General features: G+C 40.8%; 1 protein-coding gene across 4 annotated transcripts in view; it reads left to right on the top strand.

Moving 5' to 3' along the window:
* pde10a (phosphodiesterase 10A) overlaps positions 1-20,621 on the top strand; it is a 66,562-nt gene extending 45,941 nt beyond the window's left edge. For 2 of the 4 annotated variants that reach the window (XM_074646266.1, XM_074646268.1), the window contains exons 3-22: positions 286-314; positions 1,963-2,086; positions 2,837-2,886; positions 3,003-3,143; positions 4,356-4,511; positions 6,524-6,574; positions 7,109-7,167; positions 7,451-7,502; positions 8,096-8,238; positions 8,781-8,873; positions 10,005-10,191; positions 11,154-11,296; positions 11,537-11,620; positions 11,706-11,856; positions 11,971-12,126; positions 13,734-13,906; positions 14,003-14,114; positions 14,321-14,401; positions 14,769-14,857; positions 17,564-20,621. In XM_074646266.1, the coding sequence (XP_074502367.1) occupies positions 286-314; positions 1,963-2,086; positions 2,837-2,886; positions 3,003-3,143; positions 4,356-4,511; positions 6,524-6,574; positions 7,109-7,167; positions 7,451-7,502; positions 8,096-8,238; positions 8,781-8,873; positions 10,005-10,191; positions 11,154-11,296; positions 11,537-11,620; positions 11,706-11,856; positions 11,971-12,126; positions 13,734-13,906; positions 14,003-14,114; positions 14,321-14,401; positions 14,769-14,857; positions 17,564-17,663 (2,174 nt within the window). In that variant the 3' untranslated portion in view covers positions 17,664-20,621. The remainder of the gene's footprint in view (positions 1-285; positions 315-1,962; positions 2,087-2,836; positions 2,887-3,002; positions 3,144-4,355; positions 4,512-6,523; positions 6,575-7,108; positions 7,168-7,450; positions 7,503-8,095; positions 8,239-8,780; positions 8,874-10,004; positions 10,192-11,153; positions 11,297-11,536; positions 11,621-11,705; positions 11,857-11,970; positions 12,127-13,733; positions 13,907-14,002; positions 14,115-14,320; positions 14,402-14,768; positions 14,858-17,563) is intronic. The other 2 variants (XM_074646267.1, XM_074646269.1) reach the window with 1 other exon arrangement.
* Positions 20,622-22,132: the final 1,511 nt, after the last annotated feature.

Genomic DNA, 22,132 nt, shown 5'->3' with positions numbered 1-22,132 from the left:
AACATGGTGTAATTTATTGCTTATGAATTCATGTTTTCATTTGTGCAAGGAAAACTGTTTTATTTTATCTTTCAAAAGTTGCGTCATCTAGTTTTAATCTATGGTGTCGTTAAACCCTGCAGAACTATCTGGGTAGCTACAATGGCACAAGCAAAAAGTCTAATTTTATACACCACCTGATTCTTCATGTTTCGTTCACCTGTTAATAATATCGGATCTGATCCAAAAATAGAATCTAATTTTGTTTCAAGTCATTTTTTAACATTGTGATTTTTCTCTTTACAGATGACACATCAGCTAAAGAAGTCAGCAGGGTATGTTTTTGCTTAATATTATATTTATGTGACCTGGCACATGAAGCTTCTTTCAATAGCCTCACACACTGTAGATATATTATTATTTTAATACCATGCCCCCCAAATCCCAAAGCTAACCTTAGTGACTAATTGAGTTCTTATTCAAGAATGGACAGTATGGCTGAGCTAATTCAAGAACTCACAGAACTCAATACTGTCCTTCCTCACTAGCTGCAAACGTTTCCTGGTTTACTTCATTTCAATCAGGAGAGACTTCATTTAGAGTGAACAAATACATTTATTGTTGAGAGTCTTTGGCGATTAGACCCCATCGTGACATAGTCATATTAAGGGGGTTAGTGATGCCAACGTTAGTACAGGCATATTCCCCTAATGGAGTGTAGACACTGGTAGTGGTGGGGGTGAAGAGGTAAAGAGTGATGGCTGTGGAAGGAACCTTGGGCACTGATGAAGACTAGAAGTGAATGAGGTAGAGGAGGGCCGTGTCCATTCGTACTAAAATGACAGCAGGGAGGAGAACAGTCTTTGACGGAAATTATATGATTGGCTTAAGGGGATCGTGACAAAATTCCCCTTCACTAAGCTTCATTAAGGTGCACATAAACTATGCTCTTTAACAACAGTTTGGTTTGTCCTTGTGCTTACTTTCTTTAGATCAGTGACCTTGTCTCATATAAAAAGCATGAAAATAGTTTACAAATTCATACCTGTGCATTCTTCCGTATGATGCGGCACAGTCGGGATGCTTGTGATGTTAACATTGGAGTTGTCCAGAAAAGGGCCAGGCTCTGTGAGCATTCAGGTCAGCAGCATCAAATAGATGGTGAACAAGAATAATAAGAAACAACATGAATGTTTTTGCTGCGTTGTAAACTCATCATGTCGTGTGTGGGACAGCAAGTTATGGCAAAGAGTAGATCCCCTGTGCTCCACATACGTCTGTTCACACCTTTTTCATCTTCACACCACCATGCCCCCGAGGAGGCCGGGTGTCAGTGCCCACAGCAGGGCCCTGGAGCTGGGGAGAGGAACTTCACACGCAGAGAAAAAAAAAAAACGAGGGCCACTCGACCCCTCAGTGCGTCATCCATATGTCTGTGCAAACAGGATGTGGGAGGATAGAAGGCGTCCCGTGGGGGCGGCTTTCTAGTACGCCACTCTCCCTGCCGTCCTGCCCTCACCCTCTCTGCAGGCGCAGAAATAGACGGCTCTCTGGCCTCGCACAAGGCAGGAGGTCTGCCTCTTACGTAACCACACTTTTAAGCTGAGGCTGAGCAGCGGAGCTTGCCAGGGCTTTAATCAGAGCGGTGGGGCTCCGGTGGCCTCCTCTCGGGACTGCGGGGGGATCCCTGGGCTAGAATGCAACAGTGAAGGGGAGTGTAACGGTGGGGTGGAGGGTAATGTTGTGATGAATGGCTCTGTCTTTGTGAATGGCAAGAAGATAATCCTCTTTCATTCAAAAAAAAATAAATCTTCCCATTTGATTTAGTGGCTTTCTGCTGCAGTAACATTAGACCGGGTGCAGTACAGATTGCAGGTTGTTGTCACGTTTTTTCTCTGTCGTAGCTCTTGCTGAATGTTGAAATTCAATCTCAGTGTTTATGCAAAGCTGTGGAGTTGCAATATCTGTCCGTCTTGTGTCCAGCAGTACCAGGACACAAATATGCAGGGTGTGGTGTACGAACTCAACAGCTACATGGTGCAGCGCCTGGACGCTGGAGGAGACAACAAACTCCTGCTCTATGAGTTGTGCAACATCATCAAAACAGGTAAAAGTAGACATGATCCTCAGCTTCAGGTCATGTCTGTCACACTGGTGCCGTAAAGCAACTACCGCATGTAGTTTTCTGACACCATTTGAATCGCCTGATGTGGTGAACTCCACCGATATTCTGCTCCAATGAAAATAATAAATACATAAGCAGTAAAAAAATATTCGTAAATTAAAAAATCAAATTAGTGACTAAAGGGTCTAGAAAACTAGAAAATTGAATCATATGATCAAACAAGTATAATTTTCTGCAATAAACACATTCTTTATAAATATTAGATGATGATTCAATTTCCTAGCATTTTAGTTCAAAGTCACAAAGTCTGATGTGTTGCATTTTATAAATACACTAGAGTTTAAAGGATCATTTCACCCAAACCACACCACTCATTAACTTCTTGATCACCCGTGTATTCACTGATGTCTCCCTGTTGTCACATTGTATGATAACATGACCTATATATGAGTGTGAAAGGAGGACTGGGAATGAGATGAACTGGATGGAAGTCGAAGCCCTCGGTCAGAGTGCCCTTGTCGTTATGTAGGACATTGTTAATAGATTGTTATTAGATTGTAACCAGCCTGTTATGTCCTTAGTAGACTTTTCCTCTCGGGTATACCTGCCATTTATTGTTGGAAACATCTATATGAGAGATTGTAACAGGGACATACATTAATGTCAGTTGTTACCGTCACTGTCCATCTGTATTTAAAGCACATTTAACCTGTGTGTCTCTTATTTCTACAGCAACTAAAGCTGATGGATTTGCACTTTACTTCTTGGGAGAATGCAACAATGTAGGTGCAGAGGACATTTGCTTTTATACACTAATGCAGTTGTGTTCATGTAATTGACATTTTTTTCCTCCGCCCTTTCTGTCTCCCTCTCTGTTCTCATCTATGCTTCTCATTAGAGTTTATGTATGTTCACTCCAACGGGGGCCAAGGATGGCCCTCCAAGCCTCATCCCCTCCGGCCCCATCGCATTTGGGACAACCATTGCCGCTCATGTTGCCAAGACTCACAAAACACTGCTAGTAGAGGACATCATGGGGGTGAGGCTGTTTTCTCACAACCAGTAACAGATTTACCCATCTAACATTTCACTGCATAGCTGTGATGTTTGATTACAGATCTCTTTATGCCCTCTATGTAATTTCATTATATGTTGAGGCCTGTACTATTTGGTGTAGCGAGGTAACTTCAGGTTTAACCCTGGGTTTTTCAGTCCTACGACAATGGTTCGCTACCGGGGGAGATCGCCATGGTAACTGATATTGAACACCTAACCAGCTCCGGAGCAGCGCCTACTGACCAATCAGAGCTCGGTGCCAGGATCGTAAGATAATATTACACAAATACGAAGAACTTGAAGTCATAATCCAGGCTAAAAGCAACACAGTTTAATGATGTGGGTGATTATTAGATATGAAGGTAAGCCTGCGTACTGCTTTGAATTACATTTTTATATTTATTTTTTATTTGCTCCCATATCTGTTTCACACCGCCGGGGTCGGGGAGCTGAAAGAAGGTTAAATTGTCGTACATGCCACAGTATACCCAATGGGAATAATGAAGCTTCTTCTAATCTTCTATTCTATTCGACAAGCATCGTATTCATTTAATGAAATACATAATTATAGTCAGATCTATCATGCTCTAGATGGGGCATTGATATAATAAGTCTGTTAATTTATGCATTCACACATCGGCAATTTTTTTGGCAGCTTCAGCTGTGTTACTTTTAGCTTGGATTATGTTTTAACTTCTTTGTATTTGTCTAATATTATAGTTTGCTCTTCCTTTTTAAAATGTGCCGCCCTGCTGACAGTAGACTTATCCGTGTTCGTGATTGGTCATATGCTACAAACACCGCCCCTTTTATGTGAACACGCTCATAGCCAGATTGAGAAACCCTGGGCTGACTTGCCGAGTTGATAACCACCCTCGTAGGACCGCTTAGTGGAATCGTTGTTGTTTGGGTTATTTAAACCAGATAACGAAAAGATACCCTCGGGATGTTGAACTGGCTTCATAGTACAGGCCTCTGGTTTGATGCACCTTCATGCTAAAAATTTAAAAGAAAATGTAAATATACTTTGAATTTCAATTTGAATCTTTTGAATTTTCTGCTGAGGGTCATATGTTAGGATTTGTCTCCATCATCATCTCCATCAGTTGATGTAACAGCTACACTGACCTCCTTTTGCTAAACTACTGTGTGCACTTTCAGGTGATAATGACCTTCACTGATCTGTGTTTTGCAGGACGAGCGCTTCCCCGACGGCACAGGGCAGGACTCAGGGATCCATGTTCACTCTGTCCTGTGCCTCCCCATCATCACTGCCATCGGGGACCTCATTGCCATCCTGGAGCTGCATCGGCAGTGGGGCAAGGAGCCCTTCAACCTCAGCCACCAGGAGGTCAGTCTGACCCAGACAAAACACACCAAGAGTGGGAGGCTGGAGCAAGGCTCACAGAACTACAGTTAGCCTGGTATTCACCTTAATCTGGATCTGTATAAGATCTCTATTAGACTTGTGGGGTTCAGTTGATTGTGTAAAATACTTAATGATGCTGTATTTTTGTCTCCAAGCACCTTCTATTAGTTGCTAATGAAATACATTCAGTAAAATGGCAAATAGCCTACAGTATACAGTAGTCACAGTGAATAAGCTTTGAAGATTCACATTTGAAATTCAAAACTTTCTATAAACAAACCAAGTATTGACAGCATTTTTAAAATTACATAACGATTCTCAGATTTGTACTTTATTTTATAAAAACATCTTATTTATTTATTTATAATTAATTCACTATTGGGAAGCGGAATACAGTAGGTATAACTGATTTGAGAATAATTTGTGACATTTTATTTAAAGGGTAACTTCAGTATTTTTCAACCAATCCTGATTGCCCCTGTTTTTGGGGACTAATGGGGACAACAATTTTTTTAATTGGTCCAGTATTGAGGGTTTACGCTGTTACGGGGAGCTGTGAAACGAGCTGAGAAGGGCAAGTGAACAGCGTCAATGTAACGTTATGTTTACTAAAAGTGCTTGTTTTTGCCACTGACAGGCTCAGATTGTTATAATAAGTGTCTGACAACATTATGGAAAAGACCCTACAGAGAAATAAAACATTTTCCTTACCTTCGGCTTGTCCCGCTCGAGGAGAAGTCTCATTGTGGCATCTGAATATCCGTATACTCTGGCTCAAATAAATACGGGCAGCCATCGAATTCAAAGACCTCATCCACATTGTAGAAATCATCTACATATTCCGCCATGACACTGAAAACATTTTAGAAAACACTAAGCTACGCTCTCTGTACTCCAACACAACAAACTCCAAACAGATTTCCACTATGGATGTATTCCACTATTCCACCGTCGTCTTCCGGCAACACGTCACCTCGCCAGATTTCAGAACAAGACTTCTCCTTGAGCGAGACTTTTTCCATAATGTCAGACACTTATAATAACAATCAGAGCCTGTCAGTGGCAAAAACAAGTACTTTAGTGGACGTAAATGACGGTGCCAGCTTGCCCCAATAGCACCACATTGCAGCCCATAAGCAGATGCTGTCTACAGCGCTCTCCCTCAATACTGGACAAATTTCAGAATTTTTCATCCCTATTAGTCAGTAAGCAAAACCAAGTTAAAAAATACCAAAGTTACCCTTTAATTTATTCAAACCTGCATCAGGCAGCACAACAAGCACAACACTGACATATCATCACCTTTTAGGGTGATATGGCTCACATGAAGCAAACAGTTGCTTACTTACACATCCAGCAGACGCAGAGCAACATTTAGTTAGTTTGAAGTTGTGTTTCTAACCACCTGATGAGTCCAATAGTCCAATATTCACTCTACTTGTAGCTCTGGTTTGGTCTAGGAATAATGTGGCTCTTTAGATTGTAAATGTTCCACTGTGTTGAAACAGCTGCTGGAAAAGAGATTGATAAGAGCGGTGGAGAGTGAACCAAAAATGTTAAATTTGCAGGTCGTAAAAACCAAAACAATGAGCTGAAAGACGTTAAAACTCTCTGCAGAGCTGAGGGGAACTGCGGAGTCATGCAATAATTCCCTGTTGGTTTGTTACTTAGAGCAACGCCCGTCACAATACACATAGTCATTTGAGCCCCTGTTTCAGATAAAACCATCTATTAGTGCATCTTAAATTTTAATCTGCAATACTAAACATGCAGATGCAGCAGTGTTGCAGGTGTGAGTGTCTCTGAATCTGTAGACTAACTGGCTCTTCTATGATTATGAGACTGCCTGATGTGCAGAACAGATAATCATGTTGAAATAAACAAAAGAGGAACTGTGATAAGAACTGATTAAACCTTGTAAATGTGTGATAACTTTTTGATATTATTGTTTTTTTCTGCAGTTCTTTGGAGCTAATCTTCACTTTCTCTTCCAGGTTGCAACAGCTAATTTAGCGTGGGCATCAGTTGCCATTCATCAAGTACAGGTGAGCAAACTGTACTGTAACATTTCACTAAAGACTTGTCTGGGAGGAACAAGGAGACCTGTCCCACTTATTATGATCTTGGATGACTTTGTTTGTTCTGGTTCTGCGTCGGTGTTTTTAATGGGGAAATCCACTGTGTACAGGAACTGGGTTGTCACTGGGCCCAGTCCAATCAACTAAGCCACAGATTCAACAAACAGCTCCCCGAGGACGTCATTACGCTCGAGCGCTGTTTTTATAAGAACAGATAGCATAACACCTCAGGGAAGCAGCGTCCCACTGCAGCGCTGGCCACGGTGGACCTCTGAGCCTCAGTGAGAGGTGCAGCGCTGCAGCACACTGCGCTCCTGGGTTAGCTACTCGCTGCAAAAACACTCTCTGTTGTTACTGAAACTCATGAAGGGTGGCCCACAGCCAAGTGTGTATACAGCAAGTGGGTTTGTTGACAGTACAAGCAGGATGCTGCATCTGCTCTCTGAGAAATGTGTGATACGTCTGGGTGTCGGGTCGTGACCTATTTTTCTTTGTTTCTAGGTGTGCAGAGGCCTCGCCAAACAGACTGAGCTCAATGACTTCCTACTAGATGTGTCAAAGTAAGAACTGCTTTTGGGACAGTACACCTAACACTAAAATAATGCTGATGAAAACATATTAAAAGTGTATTTACACCATGTTAACAAAATAAAATAAGTGAGTAAAGTGAGTTAGCATCTTTTCTCATGTCAGGTCAAACGATAAATACAACTTTTTGCTCACACACTAGAAAGAAATTACTGCATTTTAGGCAACTTCTTAGCTTTCATGTCTTGAATGTGAACGTCATCAGAGCTTCCCATTTGTCAACATCTCAATGCGCCATTTCTTCTTTTCGCACAGAACATACTTTGATAACATTGTGGCAATAGATTCTCTACTTGAACATATTATGGTGAGTGTGATTTCTGCAAGTATGTGTTCATTCACATTGTCTTCAAGGCTACACATCCTGGGAGTGTGTGTTATGTGTGTTTAAATAGAGTAGTAATGCTGCTGTGATACAAATACACACAGGCTGCTAATATTTCCTGTCAATATGTTTGTTGGCATTAATAATATATGATAATAATAGTAACACTACTTCTCATTTATTATCAGTTAAAACATACTAAATACATGTTTAGACTTGGCTCAACCTAAAATAGTTTTTCAGCTTGCAATATTCTAAAACAAATGTGATCTGGTTGAGTGTAAAACATGATTTTCCTGTTACTAAAATCCACCTCTCTGTTTGTATGTACTTTGTTGCCTTGTGACTGTGGTGTCATCTCAGGTCATTCAAGTCATCAGGTTCAAACACTGGAATGAATTGTAATGACCTGTAGTTTTACTGTGTGTTTCTTTTAATTCTCTACATTTAACTGTTCCATCAAAAAGAAACAATTAAAACTGCAGCGATGTATCTGATTTAATTCATTTGGAGATGCGTTTTCATGTTTTTTTCAGTGTTGCTAATAAAGTTATGTCCCTGGTGTTGTTTTGCAGATATATGCAAAAAACCTGGTGAATGCGGACAGGTGTGCACTCTTCCAGGTAGATCACAACAACAAAGAACTATACTCTGACCTGTTCGATATCGGGGAAGAGAAAGAAGGCAAACCTGTCTTTAGGAAAACCAAAGAAATTAGGTGTGTAAGATTTACCCTTTTCTCTAAATAGTATACTCGTTTGATTTTGATAGGCTGTGTTCTTCTTTGATATAAGTCTCAGTTTTTAATCTATACAGATTTTCATTGAGAAGTTTATTTTGAAGAACACTTGAAACTAATTTTCAAATGTTTTCTTTTTTGTCTCCACACCACATCCAAAAGTGTTTCCTGCATTGCTCACCATAGTGAACAGTAAACAAGGTCCTCTTGTGACAAAGAAAGCTCAGATAGAAATGATTCCACTAATAGAAAGTCAATAGAAAAGCAGGGGAAAAATGTAATTACTTTAACTAGATTTTGTACCATTGCAATGGAGCATCATCATTTTTACCCTCTGAATAAAAATTGTTCATCTGTGCTATTTGAGCTGTAAATTGCATTTGTGAAATCAGGTTTTCACATGGATTTTCATATCATTGATTTATTATTGATTTTCACCCATCCACCCAGCACCGACAGACTGAGAAGCCTTGAAATGTCGTCCACAAAGCTAACTCTTGTCCTCTCTTCTCTCCCTGTAGGTTTTCTATAGAGAAGGGAATAGCTGGCCAAGTGGCTCAGACAGGGGAAGTCTTAAATATCCCAGATGCCTATGCAGACCCCCGGTTCAACCGGTAAACTCCAACAGACTCTACGATGAATAATTTTGATTCATGTTTTCCATTATATATGATTATCGACAATCTGATTAATGGTCTTGAAGCTATAAACTGTCTTCTTCAGCCGACTTTGCTTATTCTCCTGTATTTAGGATAAAAACACTGTAGTCATACTCATAATAGAGGCCTTCGGTGTACACAAGGAGTTAAGACCTAAACATGCTGCACTTCTACTATATGGTAGGGATGCACCGATCCGACTTTTTCAGTCCCAATACCAATAGTGATACCTGGGCTTTGGGTATCGGCCGATACAGAGTACCGATCCGATAACGGTGTTTAATTAATAATCAGTATACCTCACTGTGTGGAAGTGACTGGGATCATTCTTTGTGTTAGGCAACATCAGGCTTCACTTACACATTGCTTTCTTAACTTTATAAAACAAAATGTAACAAATAAATACACATTTATTTAATTATTTATTATTAAGGGACCAGTGTGTAACATTTAAGGGGATCTATTGGCAGAAATGGAATATGCTATTATTGTTTTCTTTAGTGTATACCTGATAATAAGAATCGTTGTGTTTTTGTTACCTTAGAATGAGCCTTTTATATCTACGTAGGGAGCGGGTCCTCTCCATGGAGTCTGCCATCTCGCACCGCCGTGTTTCAACAGTAGCCCAGAACAGACAAACCAAACTCTGTTAACTTTTCCTGCTTGGGGCGGAGTTGATAACATTACTCGCCCCCGTTGCCGCCGCTCTCTCTCTTCTTTCACCACTCACTTCCCCCATAAACACACTCTACGCACTGGTTTTGCTCTAACTAGCTCTAGAGAGGGTCATTCACATTTTTGCGTTGGCCATCGTAGCTCTCCAACACTAAACACACGGGACAGGCTTCAGTTGGTTGCAATCAATGTAGCAACAAATTGGTCAAAACTTAAACAGGAATTAAAGTTCCAGTCTATAATGTATATAGTAAATAAACATAGAATTGGATTGAATAGATCCCAATCCAGCTATTTGAGTCAGTATCGGCCCGATATCGGTATCAGTGCATCCCTACTGTATAGTTCACATTATAAACTCACTTAAATGAATTCTTGAATGAACATACTTTTGTACGTCTTCCTTAACAGAGAGGTGGACCTCAAAACCGGCTACACCACGCGGAACATCCTGTGCATGCCCATCGTGAGCAGGGGGACCGTTATAGGCGTGGTGCAGATGGTGAACAAGCTAAGCGGAAGTGCCTTCACTAAAACAGATGAGAACAACTTTAAGATGTTTGCTGTCTTTTGTGCTCTGGCCTTACACTGTGCAAATGTGAGTAAAGTGAATTTGTCTTAAAATATTTAAACGACTAACGGATATATCTCCAACAGCAAAAAATATAATCCATCCTCTTTATATCTGTCTGCACAAGCTTGCTCTTTATCTCTTGCAATGTTGGTAGATTATATAATACTTCATGGCCATGAATACTTGATTGTTTTTTTGTTGGGTTTTTTTTTTTCAGAAAACTGCACCTTTGACGTAGTGGCCTCATCACTGCCCTAAATTCATACTGTAGCTGGAAGGCTCATTTCAGCTGTTACTAGGCTGCGGGTTTCCCTATTTGTCAGTCATTTTTTATCCAAGGTTGACAAAGATAGTGCCAACAGCTTCTATTTAAAGTGTGCATTGCTCCAAAATATGAATAAAAACGGGTCTTTTTGGCAGTGATGGTTATCCCTTACATGGAACACACAGACATTTCATGAATCAACTGTGGAAGCCTGCGTTGTGTGGTCCGTCTGTCAGAGCCTCCCCTCTCTGTGGGGCCTGACTCACCGTCATCTCGTGCGACAAACTTACGCAGGAGCAGCGTCACACAGTTGGTTTTAAAATTGATGAGGCGTGTTAATATTTTAAGACAAGCAGTCCACTGACACTGGATTTATGTTTAGCTGTAATTTATGCCTCGCGTCTCTAGGAAACTCACTTGGGCCGCCTCCTGATTTATGCTGATTTATGGTGGAAGGTGTGAGGCTTGGCGCCTGTACCTGTCTTATTCCAGTCTGTCTGGGAAGGGGACAGGGATACAAACCAGATGTGGAGACACTTTTTGGAGACGGATAAAATATGATACGGGACTGTTGCGGATAATTTAACTTTGTCCGACCCCTTTTGGAAAATCCAACTGTGATACTTAAAGAATTCGACAAAGATATAAGATATTCTCCTGGTGTTTATAGTTTATCTTTCAACATTTTAAAGGCTAATTCCTGTTTTGTGTGTCTCTGCAGATGTACCACAGGATCCGGCACTCTGAATGCATTTACAGAGTGACGATGGAAAAACTGTCTTATCACAGCATCTGCACATCGGAGGAATGGAAGACCCTTACCCAGCTCAACCTCCCTGCACCCATTTATAAAGAGATTGAAATGTGAGTGCCCTTTCAGGTTCAGGTTTTGGGCATTATCTCTGCTGTGAGTGTGGTTGGTCTACAGCCACATGTCAGGGAAAGTGACGATGACAGAGTCCAGAAGCTTTGCAAGAGGGGAGGGGGGGTACACAGTACAGAAAGGGGTCAGTTTAACACACCCAGACCTCACAGGTCCCCTCATCTATCCCTCTGCACATGCTAATTTAAGACTCTCCTCCCATCTTGTCCTCCCTCCTCCAGGTTCCACTTTGACATTAATCCCTTTGAGGAGATCTGGCCTGCTGTCTTTATCTACATGGTTCATAACTCCTGTGGAAAGACCAGGTAAGGTGTCACACACTGGGCCATGACAATGTCAGTGTCTTCATCAAAGCTCCGGTTGATTCATTGTTGTTCTTTCCGTGGGCAGCTTTGAGCTAGAGAAGCTGTGTCGGTTCACCATGTCTGTACGGAAGAACTACCGGCGTGTGCCCTACCACAACTGGAAGCACGCAGTGACGGTGGTACACTGTATGTACGCCATCCTACAGAAAACCACTGGGATGTTCACAGAGCTAGAGGTTTGCTCCTTATTGGGATATCTGGGTTGTACTGCTCCAAGACAAAAATAAATAAAAACAAGATCTGGGGTTCCTTTTGGGTTTTAAGGTTTGTTTTTCCACTCTGGTCTACAGAAGAAGGGTCTGTTGATCGCCTGCCTGTGCCATGATCTGGACCATCGGGGGTACAGCAACACATACCTGCAGAAGTTTGACCATCCGCTTGCTGCTCTGTACTCCTCCTCCACCATGGAGCAACACCACTTTTCTCAGACCGTCTCCATCCTACAGGTAGAGCTCCACTATGCAGAACTTAACTCAACAAGTCAACGTTTTTTTTATTAATTTATCGTCGTTTAAATTCTACTATTTATTATGAAATGATGTGCCTTACATAACATGTTTGACCTTTTCATTATTTAAGCATATCAGCATATCTAAAGACTTGCAGACAAGGTGGGCAAATGAATGGGAATACCACATGCAAAAGAATCACAGACATTACCAAATAATACAACGTACAGTATCAACGGGAGGATGTCAAAAATGATGCCATACGTGGACAAACGCCATCAGCAAAGCCAAAAGCAGGTCACCATAAAAGAAAGATGGTCACTTAAAACATAGTAAAACGATGCCTTCAAATTTTGAAAAAACACACAATGCTTCAAAACCTCATAGTTACCTTAGAGCTGACTTTTAGAGACTAAAATAACACAGATTAAAATCAACCTCTTTAATTTTTATTTTTTAATTTGTTCAATCGCAGTAAGAAAAACAGATAGTTTTCACATTAATGACCAATATGTAATAGATTTACTGAAATAAATCATAGAATGACCATGGTATGTCATCAGAGATTAAGGAAACATGCTAAATCTAAATACTGGTACATACTACCATTATGTTCTTCTTTGAAATTTCCGTCCACAAAGTTTTGTTTTTTTTGGTCGGTGTGATCCCGTCCACTGCCCATATCAACACCCCGTTGCCACGTATGAAACAAATCAGCATGCTAACACAGTCTTCTGCAGCCATGGAAGCAAGCAAATGAACTGGATCAACAGAGATAACATCAGGTTAGATTCAACCCGACCTGAAAAGCCTCGGCACATCTCTCTGTGGTCCGTGTGCAGCTGGGTTATCAAGGCAGAGTCAAGAGTATTTGAGACGAACAGCCGGTGAAGTGATTCCAACTACTGCTGCTGGCCAGAGACCAATGCGGTCCTGTCTAGAAGGTAACCCTCAAATTGCGAAAATTTTAGCTAACTGCTATCAGTCACACCGGAGGAGCGGACAGGCCACGGCTCCAATGTTTTGAATTTGGACTGCTGTTACCCCTTTAAAACGCTAGCTGTTAGTCTTACATGTTGTTCCTTTAAATTAACATATGTTGTTCGTCTTTCGGCTGTTCCCGTTAGGGGTCTTCTGAGATCTGATTTTATGATCCATATATTTGATTTGGCATAGGTTTTATACTGGATGCCCTTCCTGATGCAACCCCCTCATTTACAGCGCCTGGGAGGGGGATACATGTTTTGATGGTGGGAGGAAACCAGAGAACCCAGAAGAAACCCACTCAAACACGCGGAGCACATGCAAACTCCACACAGAAAGGCCTTGAAACTTACATTTACATATAATTTCTAGAAATCTAATGCTTACACACACACACACACACACACACACACACACACACACACACACGCACACAATCTGTCAATTACAGATCTATTGAAAGGATCATATGATTTAGTTCTGAGTGTCCTCTTCTGTAACGTCCAGGATCTGCGTGGAGCTGAGATGAACGTGAGATTACAACCTGTTGTGGTCTAGCTGAGCTGAACGCCTCATAAGTGGAGCTTTTGCTTTTTTATTGATCTCTTTGTTTCTCATAGCTGGAAGGGCACAATATTTTCTCCAACCTGAATTCCAGCGAGTACGAGCAGGTGTTGGAGATCATCCGTAAGGCCATCATCGCCACGGATCTCGCCCTGTACTTCAACAACCACCAGCAGCTGTCAGAGCTGCTGACCTCGAGTGCGCTGGACTTGGACAACCACTTACACAGGTCAGGTCTCATAGCATCACACATGGACCTGGTGCTCTCATAAACGGCACATTGAGTTCTTCCTCATGGCTATAACAAGGCTTTGCTCCCCTCCAGGGACCGTGTGATTGGTCTGATGATGACAGCATGTGACCTGTGTTCTGTAACCAAGCAATGGCAAATCACACGACTCACAGCCAACGACATCTATGCTGAGTTCTGGGCTGAGGTACAGTGGGATACTGCTGGAGTTTAAACAATTGTAGTGTCATTTAGTGCCTCCAGTATAACAGAACTCTATTAATACTTGGAAATGCTGCTACACCTAGCTGTCCTACTTGTAAAGTGCTAAATAGTGCAGTCTAGTGGTGAGAAGATTTGCCACAGTATGCAAAAATAAAAGGCAATTTCTCTCCTTATTTTGTTCCTCCACAGGGAGATGAGATGAAGAAGATTGGGTTGCAGCCGATCCCCATGATGGACAGAGACAAGAAGGACGAGGTTCCCCAAGGACAAGTAAGACCAGAGCTTTTACTCACGAGTCTCTAACCGGGCTCACCCTCTACTTTACACACACTCAAAAAGTTTGAAGTTTCGCTCAAGTAGGGTTACTAGTACAGTAGTTGACTTAAAGTTTAAATAATTACTTTAAATCAAAGATACTGAAAGGTTATTATGGAATTTTTGCCCAATGATGCCAAACATATACTGCCTACTGCCACTTTAATGTATGTATGACATTTGTGAAAATGTTAGTACAGACTCTATACAAACTTGCTTCTGTTGCCTAATTATTTCTGTTTTGTTGGTTAATTTTTCTGTTTGGGGTTTTTATGCCTCTGCACCGGCGACAGCCGTAATTATAGTTTTTGTCCTTTTTAAGGTGGGATTCTACAATGCTGTTGCGGTTCCATGTTACACGACACTATCGGAGCTATTCCCTCCGTCCAGTCCTCTTCTAAGAGCCTGCAAGTAAGTATTCAAAGCTACAGTTTTAAAGTATGAGGGAAAGTCTCATCCTTGACAAAAAACTAAGCTTTTGAGGTGACAGAGAATGTATCTAGGGTATGTATTTAGCAACAAAATATTAAATAACTAAATAATTGTAGGTGTTTTAATTCATACTTTTTTTTGTGAAATAGGTCAAAAACACAAAACAATCAAAAAGTTACTTCACACAATATTGTCATGCCGATTTCACATCTGATACGGCCAATAAATGTGCTGACAGCTTGAAGTGCAACAAGTGACGTGTGTGCTGGCCTCGTCTGACTGGCAGCAGTTGGCCAGACAAATAAGATTAGAGGTGATAAGGAGTGTGTGTGTATAGGTGCACATTCCAACAGTTCCAAGGAAAAAACAAAACACACATGCTACTGCACTGATTTGGATTAAAATAACTCGTGCTAGAACTTTCTGAAAAAAAATATTCACATAGATAAATTTCAATACAGAATGCAGTGTACTAACAGGACGTGGTTGTTCTTCCACGGTGCATCAGTGTGTGTGTATGTGTGTGTGTGTCTGCTTTTCACATTCAATAAGAGTGTATGAATGTATTTATATGTATGATTTTTGCTTGTTGAACAGGATCATATGGTCCATTTGCCTGCCCCTCTGGGGTAACCCGCTGGTCTTTAAAACTTTGTGACCTTGATCAGCGGGGAATGCAAACAAAGTGAGCAGTGTAATATTTAAGCCCCGGTTGTACGTCAGCACCGGGCCCTGGGTGGGCAGCGGGCCTAGACCCTGCGGAGCCCGGCTGCTTGTTGTGGGATCTGCCACAGACGTGTAAACTGTATCAGGCTGGCTAAGTGAATGGCAGCAAAGGGCAGCACTTTCTGCACCCGTGTGTCAGGCTTGATTATAGCGCAGGGGGGAGAGGTTACCTTTATGACAACAAGACCTGATGGGACCGCTACTGCAGATGACTAATGAATCACACTGGCTGTGGTGACATGCGTTTGACCATTGTTAATTTTAGCATCATTCCTGACATTTTTCTCTTGAATAAATTGCCCATACAAATTAATTATGTTTAGTTGTTTAATACAGTTTGGTTTAATACAGCTTTTGTATTGTTGTTGACATTTAATATGGATCTCTTCAGAACAATAATTTTATATTCTGGTATTCTGATCTTTCTGTCTTAATATCATTGCTACAGTTGCGTAATTTCAGCTATCTGTTTTAAAGTTCTGACTGTCTCTAACAATATTATGTCCATACCATTATTAACATCAGATGCACCACCTTGTGGCAGCAAAGTGTTATACTGGTGTGTGTGTGTGTGTGTGCCAGCTACAGTAGTTAGCCCCATCAGTAGCTACAGTAGTACATTTCATTTTCACTCAAACAAGGCAACTCCAGATTGACAGCTCTGGATGAGTAACAAATATACATCTGATGATAGCTTTATCAAATCAAAAGGTCATTACTAGCTAATCTAATTGTCATTTTAAGAAAAAAAAATATGATTACATTCATTCATTTGTTTGAAATAACTGTCATAAATAATTTTTCCTATTATCGATGACGTTTTTTAATGTCTTTGATTCATGCTGACATGATTTTATCCGCTTATTTCAGATTCTTCGCCATGTTTTTGCATTAAAGGTGCTCTATATCAGTGATTCTCAAAGTGGGGTCTGTGGCACTCTGTCAGGGACTCCGCGAAACAATTTGCTATAAATTACAAAATTGTGCTGTATCATTAAAAAGTGTATATCTACAGATGGGGACCATTTGCACCAATAAAACAAGGATATTGTGTCCATTTCTCCCACCCACGTTAGCTTTGGGCAAATAGAAACTCAGATATGATTGTGACACTCAGCAATAAGTTCATTATTTTTTAAGTTGAAGCACTTACTGAAAGTCAGCTTTAGACTGGTAAATTTAAATAGCTGGGTTTATTAGGACTATGCCAGTCTTGCTACCGTTCATTTTCTGAAACTTTTTAAGATCAATGACTTTTAATGTAGGCTGTCAAGTTTGAGTCCAATGCAATTTAAATAAAATGACCCTCCGATTAAAAGCATATAAGTGGTATTAACATAATTTAAATTAATATGTGTTTCTGTTTATCACTTTGAAGCATGTCTGAAGTATTTAGGTTGAAAAGTTTGAAAATATAAATAGTTCCAATGTCATCTAAGAGTATAAATGTTAGTAAGCATATGCTTAAACGGTGTTAAGATTATGAGGGGGGTCCTTGGAAAATGTTCTGTAAAGGGTTCCTGGCCCCAACAAGTTAGAGAACCCCTGCTCTATTGTATATCCAGAGCATTATTATAGCAGCAAACAACTATTTGCTATGTAAAGATAAAGTGGAGTAATGTCTACCTGAGCAGAGAATGAAGTCACTCTCCCTCTGCGTTGTGTTTCTCTGTGCTTTGTTGACATAGCCGGGTCGGTCACGCATGCCTTTTGGTGCATGTTTGTGCATGTGAGCTTGCCGTACTGCGCTCATACAGCAATAACAGCTAATAAGACGTTGCGGAAGTGTAGCAACCACCCTCTGTCGCCATGTTGAGAGCGTGTGGAGGCAATAGATATGCTCTAAATTTTGTATTAAGCACCTTTAAGAAATGAAATGTCTGCATTAGTAGCACAGCCCTGATTGTAAACCTTCAACATGCAGAGTCTGAATCTGATAGAGATATATTGTGTTTGCAGGGATAACCTGGGCCAGTGGGAGAAGATAACACGGGGAGAAGAACAGGACGTAGTGCCCAACCGACCGTGTGATTCAGGCCCTGTCAAGGTTGACAACTGACTACCAAAGGGGTTGCTGGCCCACCAAAGGAATACAACTAGAATCCTGCCACAGACCTAGAACTAGGTAGGAGGGGGGGGAACCCACATCCTGTGTTAGCAGGAGACGGATCAGCTAAAGGCGACTTGACTTTGAAAACACACAGTTACCTCATTGGGTGACGGAGGTGTCAACACTGACAGTTTCACCGATCCCAGAGACTGACAGACAGCCGATGGGGAGGGACTTCGACCCGTCACTCTACATCCACTCAGCTTGGGAATTCATTTGGTAGAATGGACTTGTTTTGGTTGTTTTATTTTGGCTATTTTATGTTATGTTATGATTTTTTTTTATTTTTATGAGCTGATTCTTTCATGGTCTTGTATTTGCAGAGGCCTTACTCTGAACCTTTCACAGGCTAGACATGTGAAATCTTGTTGGTTCAGGCTTTTTTTGAAATGGTACTGTTTGCCTTCTGTGGTAGGTTTATCGTAGGCGACACTACTTCAGCAAGGTATTTCCAGAGACAGAAGGAATGTGTAGAGCAGATGTATGGTTTAATGCCACCTTACTGAGAAGGTGGAAGTCAGAATGTTTTTTTATTACTTTTTGAGCAAAAATCCTTTGCAGTACTTGAATAAAGACATACAGCCTATTCTACGTGGAGAAATCCCCCCGCAGCATGTTCTACAAAACGTGGATGAACTGTGACGGGAGAGAGTTAGATAATGTCGACACTTGTGAACACAGTCACAAGAGAGTCACAATGTTTCTCCCTGAAGTGGACCCCCGCAGCACTGCCCCCGGCCCCTCCTGGCATTTAGGAACCTGCTGCATAGTACATCTACTTTCTGATTAACAGGATCTGACCCCAGGCCAGCAGTAATTAAGTTTGGAGGTCACAAGAAGATGCACAAATAGCATCAGTTATAGTATAGTAGTATGCATGCTTATTGTATCGTAAGCCTGCATACTATTGAATTTTCATAACATTTTTCACGCCACTATCACATCATGAATTATTTTACACAACAATCTGGTTTCTCCTCATTAATCAGTAATAATTTCTACAACCATGAATAAAACACAAGTAAAATGAGGATACTGCACAAGTTGGTTAAGTGTCCCAGTGGACTCTCTAAAGATTTCTTTGTTTGCAGTGACACAGCAAACTTTTTACATGTTGACTACCTTATGTAATGTCTAGACAGCATCCTAATTTATATCACATGGTTAAGGCATAGATGAATTATTGAGGTATAAATTAAATATAGGGTGAGGGGTGGAATGAGTCGTAGGCTATACAGTCTAATTTTGAGATAGACGGGTATCCTCGCAGGTTCAATGCATAGACTTTATATAAAGATGGACGACGCATCTCCACTTCCTCAAACTGTACAGAAGTGAAGCCAAAATATCCCGATATTGGAGCTGCCATCTTGAGATTATGAAGTCATTTGGAGCCAGAGTCTATGCAGTAGTGATCGGGCGGTGGATCCGCTGTATCGCAGAACCAATCACGAGCCGAGCACCGCTACAGCTGGTCAGCGAGAGGGACTCACAGCTGTCAATCATGACGTCTCACCAACACTTGAACATACATCAGCGTGATAAGAACTACCTAAAATGACAGAAACCATCTTTGGGAAAAATGTATTTGACGTGAACTTTGACTTTTTACTTAGGGGCGGGACTTATGATCTATACTGCAGCCAGCCACCAGGGGGCGATCAAGATGTTTTGGCTTCACTTTTGGGGAGCTGTCGTGTCGTCCATCTTTATATACGGTCTATGGTTTAAAGCCGTATAGGGTGAAACATTTATGACACTGAACACTTTTTGCTGTTGATGCCGGGCACAGCAGCTCAAGAGAAGTCTCAACAGTGGTCAGCTTCATATTTTCCCATAATGTCAAACCTGTTTAGCTAAAGTGCATCATATGTCTATCTCTGGGATTGCAACTCAAGAATGTTTGGTTGACTTTTTGCAGTTGTGTAACAGAAGTTCCCCTCTTATCCGTGGCCTGTGGCAGGGAATAAATCATCCCCCTTTACGCCATGCAAGGAGGTACAGTTGGACTCTTTCAAATGAGTTTCCGAGATCTTCCAAAAGACAATTTCTTTTTGTCTGAAACTGTCATTCCAGTGGACATTGTCCCTCCAAGACTGAAATTACCGCTCAAATAATTTGTTTTACAACTGGTACTGTGGCCCCCCCAATGGTGTGAATGTACATTTTGACGAATGTTTTGTTGATTGCAGATCCTCGGTGGCGGCGTGTGTTTCAGTGCGCCATCAATTTCCATGATGTGCTCTGTCTTACTTTTCAGAATTGCTTCCAGTAAGCTTCAACCAAGAGCAACAAGTTAGCATGCACCTAAACTGAAGTTTATATATAATTTTGCATATACGGTAATAGGTGTATACTGTGTGCAATCTAGGAATTAGTTTGTACAGACTGAGATGTACTGTATGCTCTGATTGATGGCGCTAAACTGAATGGCGGTTGTGCACTTTCAGACTGGGTGTGTACACTGTGTGCGAGTGTGTGTGTATGCATGTGTGGTAGAGAGAGTGAGAGAAAGCTTTTGACTGTCTCTTTCCCCACCCCGACCCCACCTGAGAACATGGTTAAGTCCATAACACTGCACTGTCCCTTCTACTTTTCAGCACCAGTTATATACCATTGTCTGCACTATGTTTAGCTTATGATCTTTACCATTATTATTATTATTGATGATTATTATTATTGCTATTATTACTATTGTTATTTTCTTAATTAGAGTTAAATTTAAATTAACTTATATTTTTTATACAAAGAAAAATAATGTTGGCCTTTTTGTTTTGTACAAAGTAAACATTAAGATAAACAAAACGGTCTAGACATGTTACTGTTACCCAGCATAATTGCGGAATGTCTCAACTGTAAACGTAAGAGCAGTAGCCCAAATGACTTTTATTAAATACCTGAAAAATACATCTCTGTGCCAGATCATCCTTTATTTCCTGCTTGAATGACCTATTTATTTTACTGTTGATGCATACACGTTATTGCACTTAATCAGGTCCATTTGTTTAATTATTCCAGAGATAAGTCAAGGTCAATTATTTATACATTTTTATGAAAGTCAAAATATAAATATGAATTGGGATCTTCAAATCACTGACAATAGTGAGAACATCCTCCCTTAATTTCTTGCTGGACAAACTGAGAAGACTGCAGTCTACTGTACATATTGAGTCTGTGCTGAACGTTGTACATGCAGAGTAGTTGATGAAAATCAGCACCACCCCATTTAAAAAAATATACAATAATGTAATATCATCTGAGAAATTTGTAATATGACTTTGGCCCCATTTTTAGCCTCCATTATTAGTACTTAATAACTCTTTATATTATGCTTCCGTGCTGGTGATAGCACACATTTCGTTTTTGGGTTGTCCTTCCATCCATCCGTTCGTTCCATTCACGTGAACGTGATATCTCCGGAACACCTTGAGCGAATTTCTTCAAATTTGGCACAAGCGTCCACTTGGACTCAAGGATGAACTGATTAGATTTTGAAGGTTAAAGGTCACTTTGACCTCATGTGTGGCCCATTCTTGTGAATGGGATATCTCAACGCCGGGAGGGAATTTCTTCAAAATTTGGCACAAATGTCTTCTTTGACTCAAGGATGAACTGGTTCGATTTTGGTGGTCAAAGGTTAAAGGTCACTGTGACCTCACAAAAGAATTTTTTGGCCATAATGAAGAATTCATATGCTATCTATGACAATTTCACACAAATGTCTATTAGGATAAAGTGATGAAGTATGACATTTTGAACAGAAATGGATGTAAACTGCAACTTGACTGGTTGGCGGAGGCGTACAACCACAAGGCGGTAATTCTAGTTTATCCATTCATTGCTTCAGGAAATACAGTAATACTGCTGCCATCCTGTTCTATCTTATGATCAACGGAAATGCAGCGGAACGATTTTCTCAGAAATCCCTGCTGCACTGTAGCCTACTGTATTTCTGAGTTTGCTTGGATCTGAGGGGTAGGCTACATAAAACATACCTTAAAATTATATATGGTGGATATTGTTGTCTTTGAACATAGGATCTCATCAATGAAAAAGTTTGCAGCACAGTGTCGGTGCCAGTTCTTATAAATTGATCTTCCATCCTCTACTGCATTTTATTTAACATCGTTGCTTCAAACGCTACTGGACACGAGAATTCAAATATATACAAACTCCATTGCATAGCCGTACTCGTTTCAATGAAGCATAACATGTTACACTTTCTCTTCCCTCATGCTCAGCTTTGCCATCTGGGTGCTTTCCTATTCTGGCCGTTCCTGCCCCGAGGCCGAGTTTCACTCTCCTCATTTCTCCTCCTTCTCTGTCGCTCTGTAGATTAGACTCACTACTGTGTGTTTACTTGAACACAACAGCCCAATTATTGTGAATAACCAGATTAAGATAATAGTTTGATTAAA

The sequence above is a fragment of the Sebastes fasciatus genome, chromosome 9, assembly GCF_043250625.1.
Source record: "Sebastes fasciatus isolate fSebFas1 chromosome 9, fSebFas1.pri, whole genome shotgun sequence".
Classification (NCBI taxonomy): Eukaryota; Metazoa; Chordata; class Actinopteri; order Perciformes; family Sebastidae; genus Sebastes; species Sebastes fasciatus.
The sequence above is the reverse complement of the archived record's forward strand: the minus strand, read 5'-3'. Positions and strand labels throughout refer to the sequence as shown.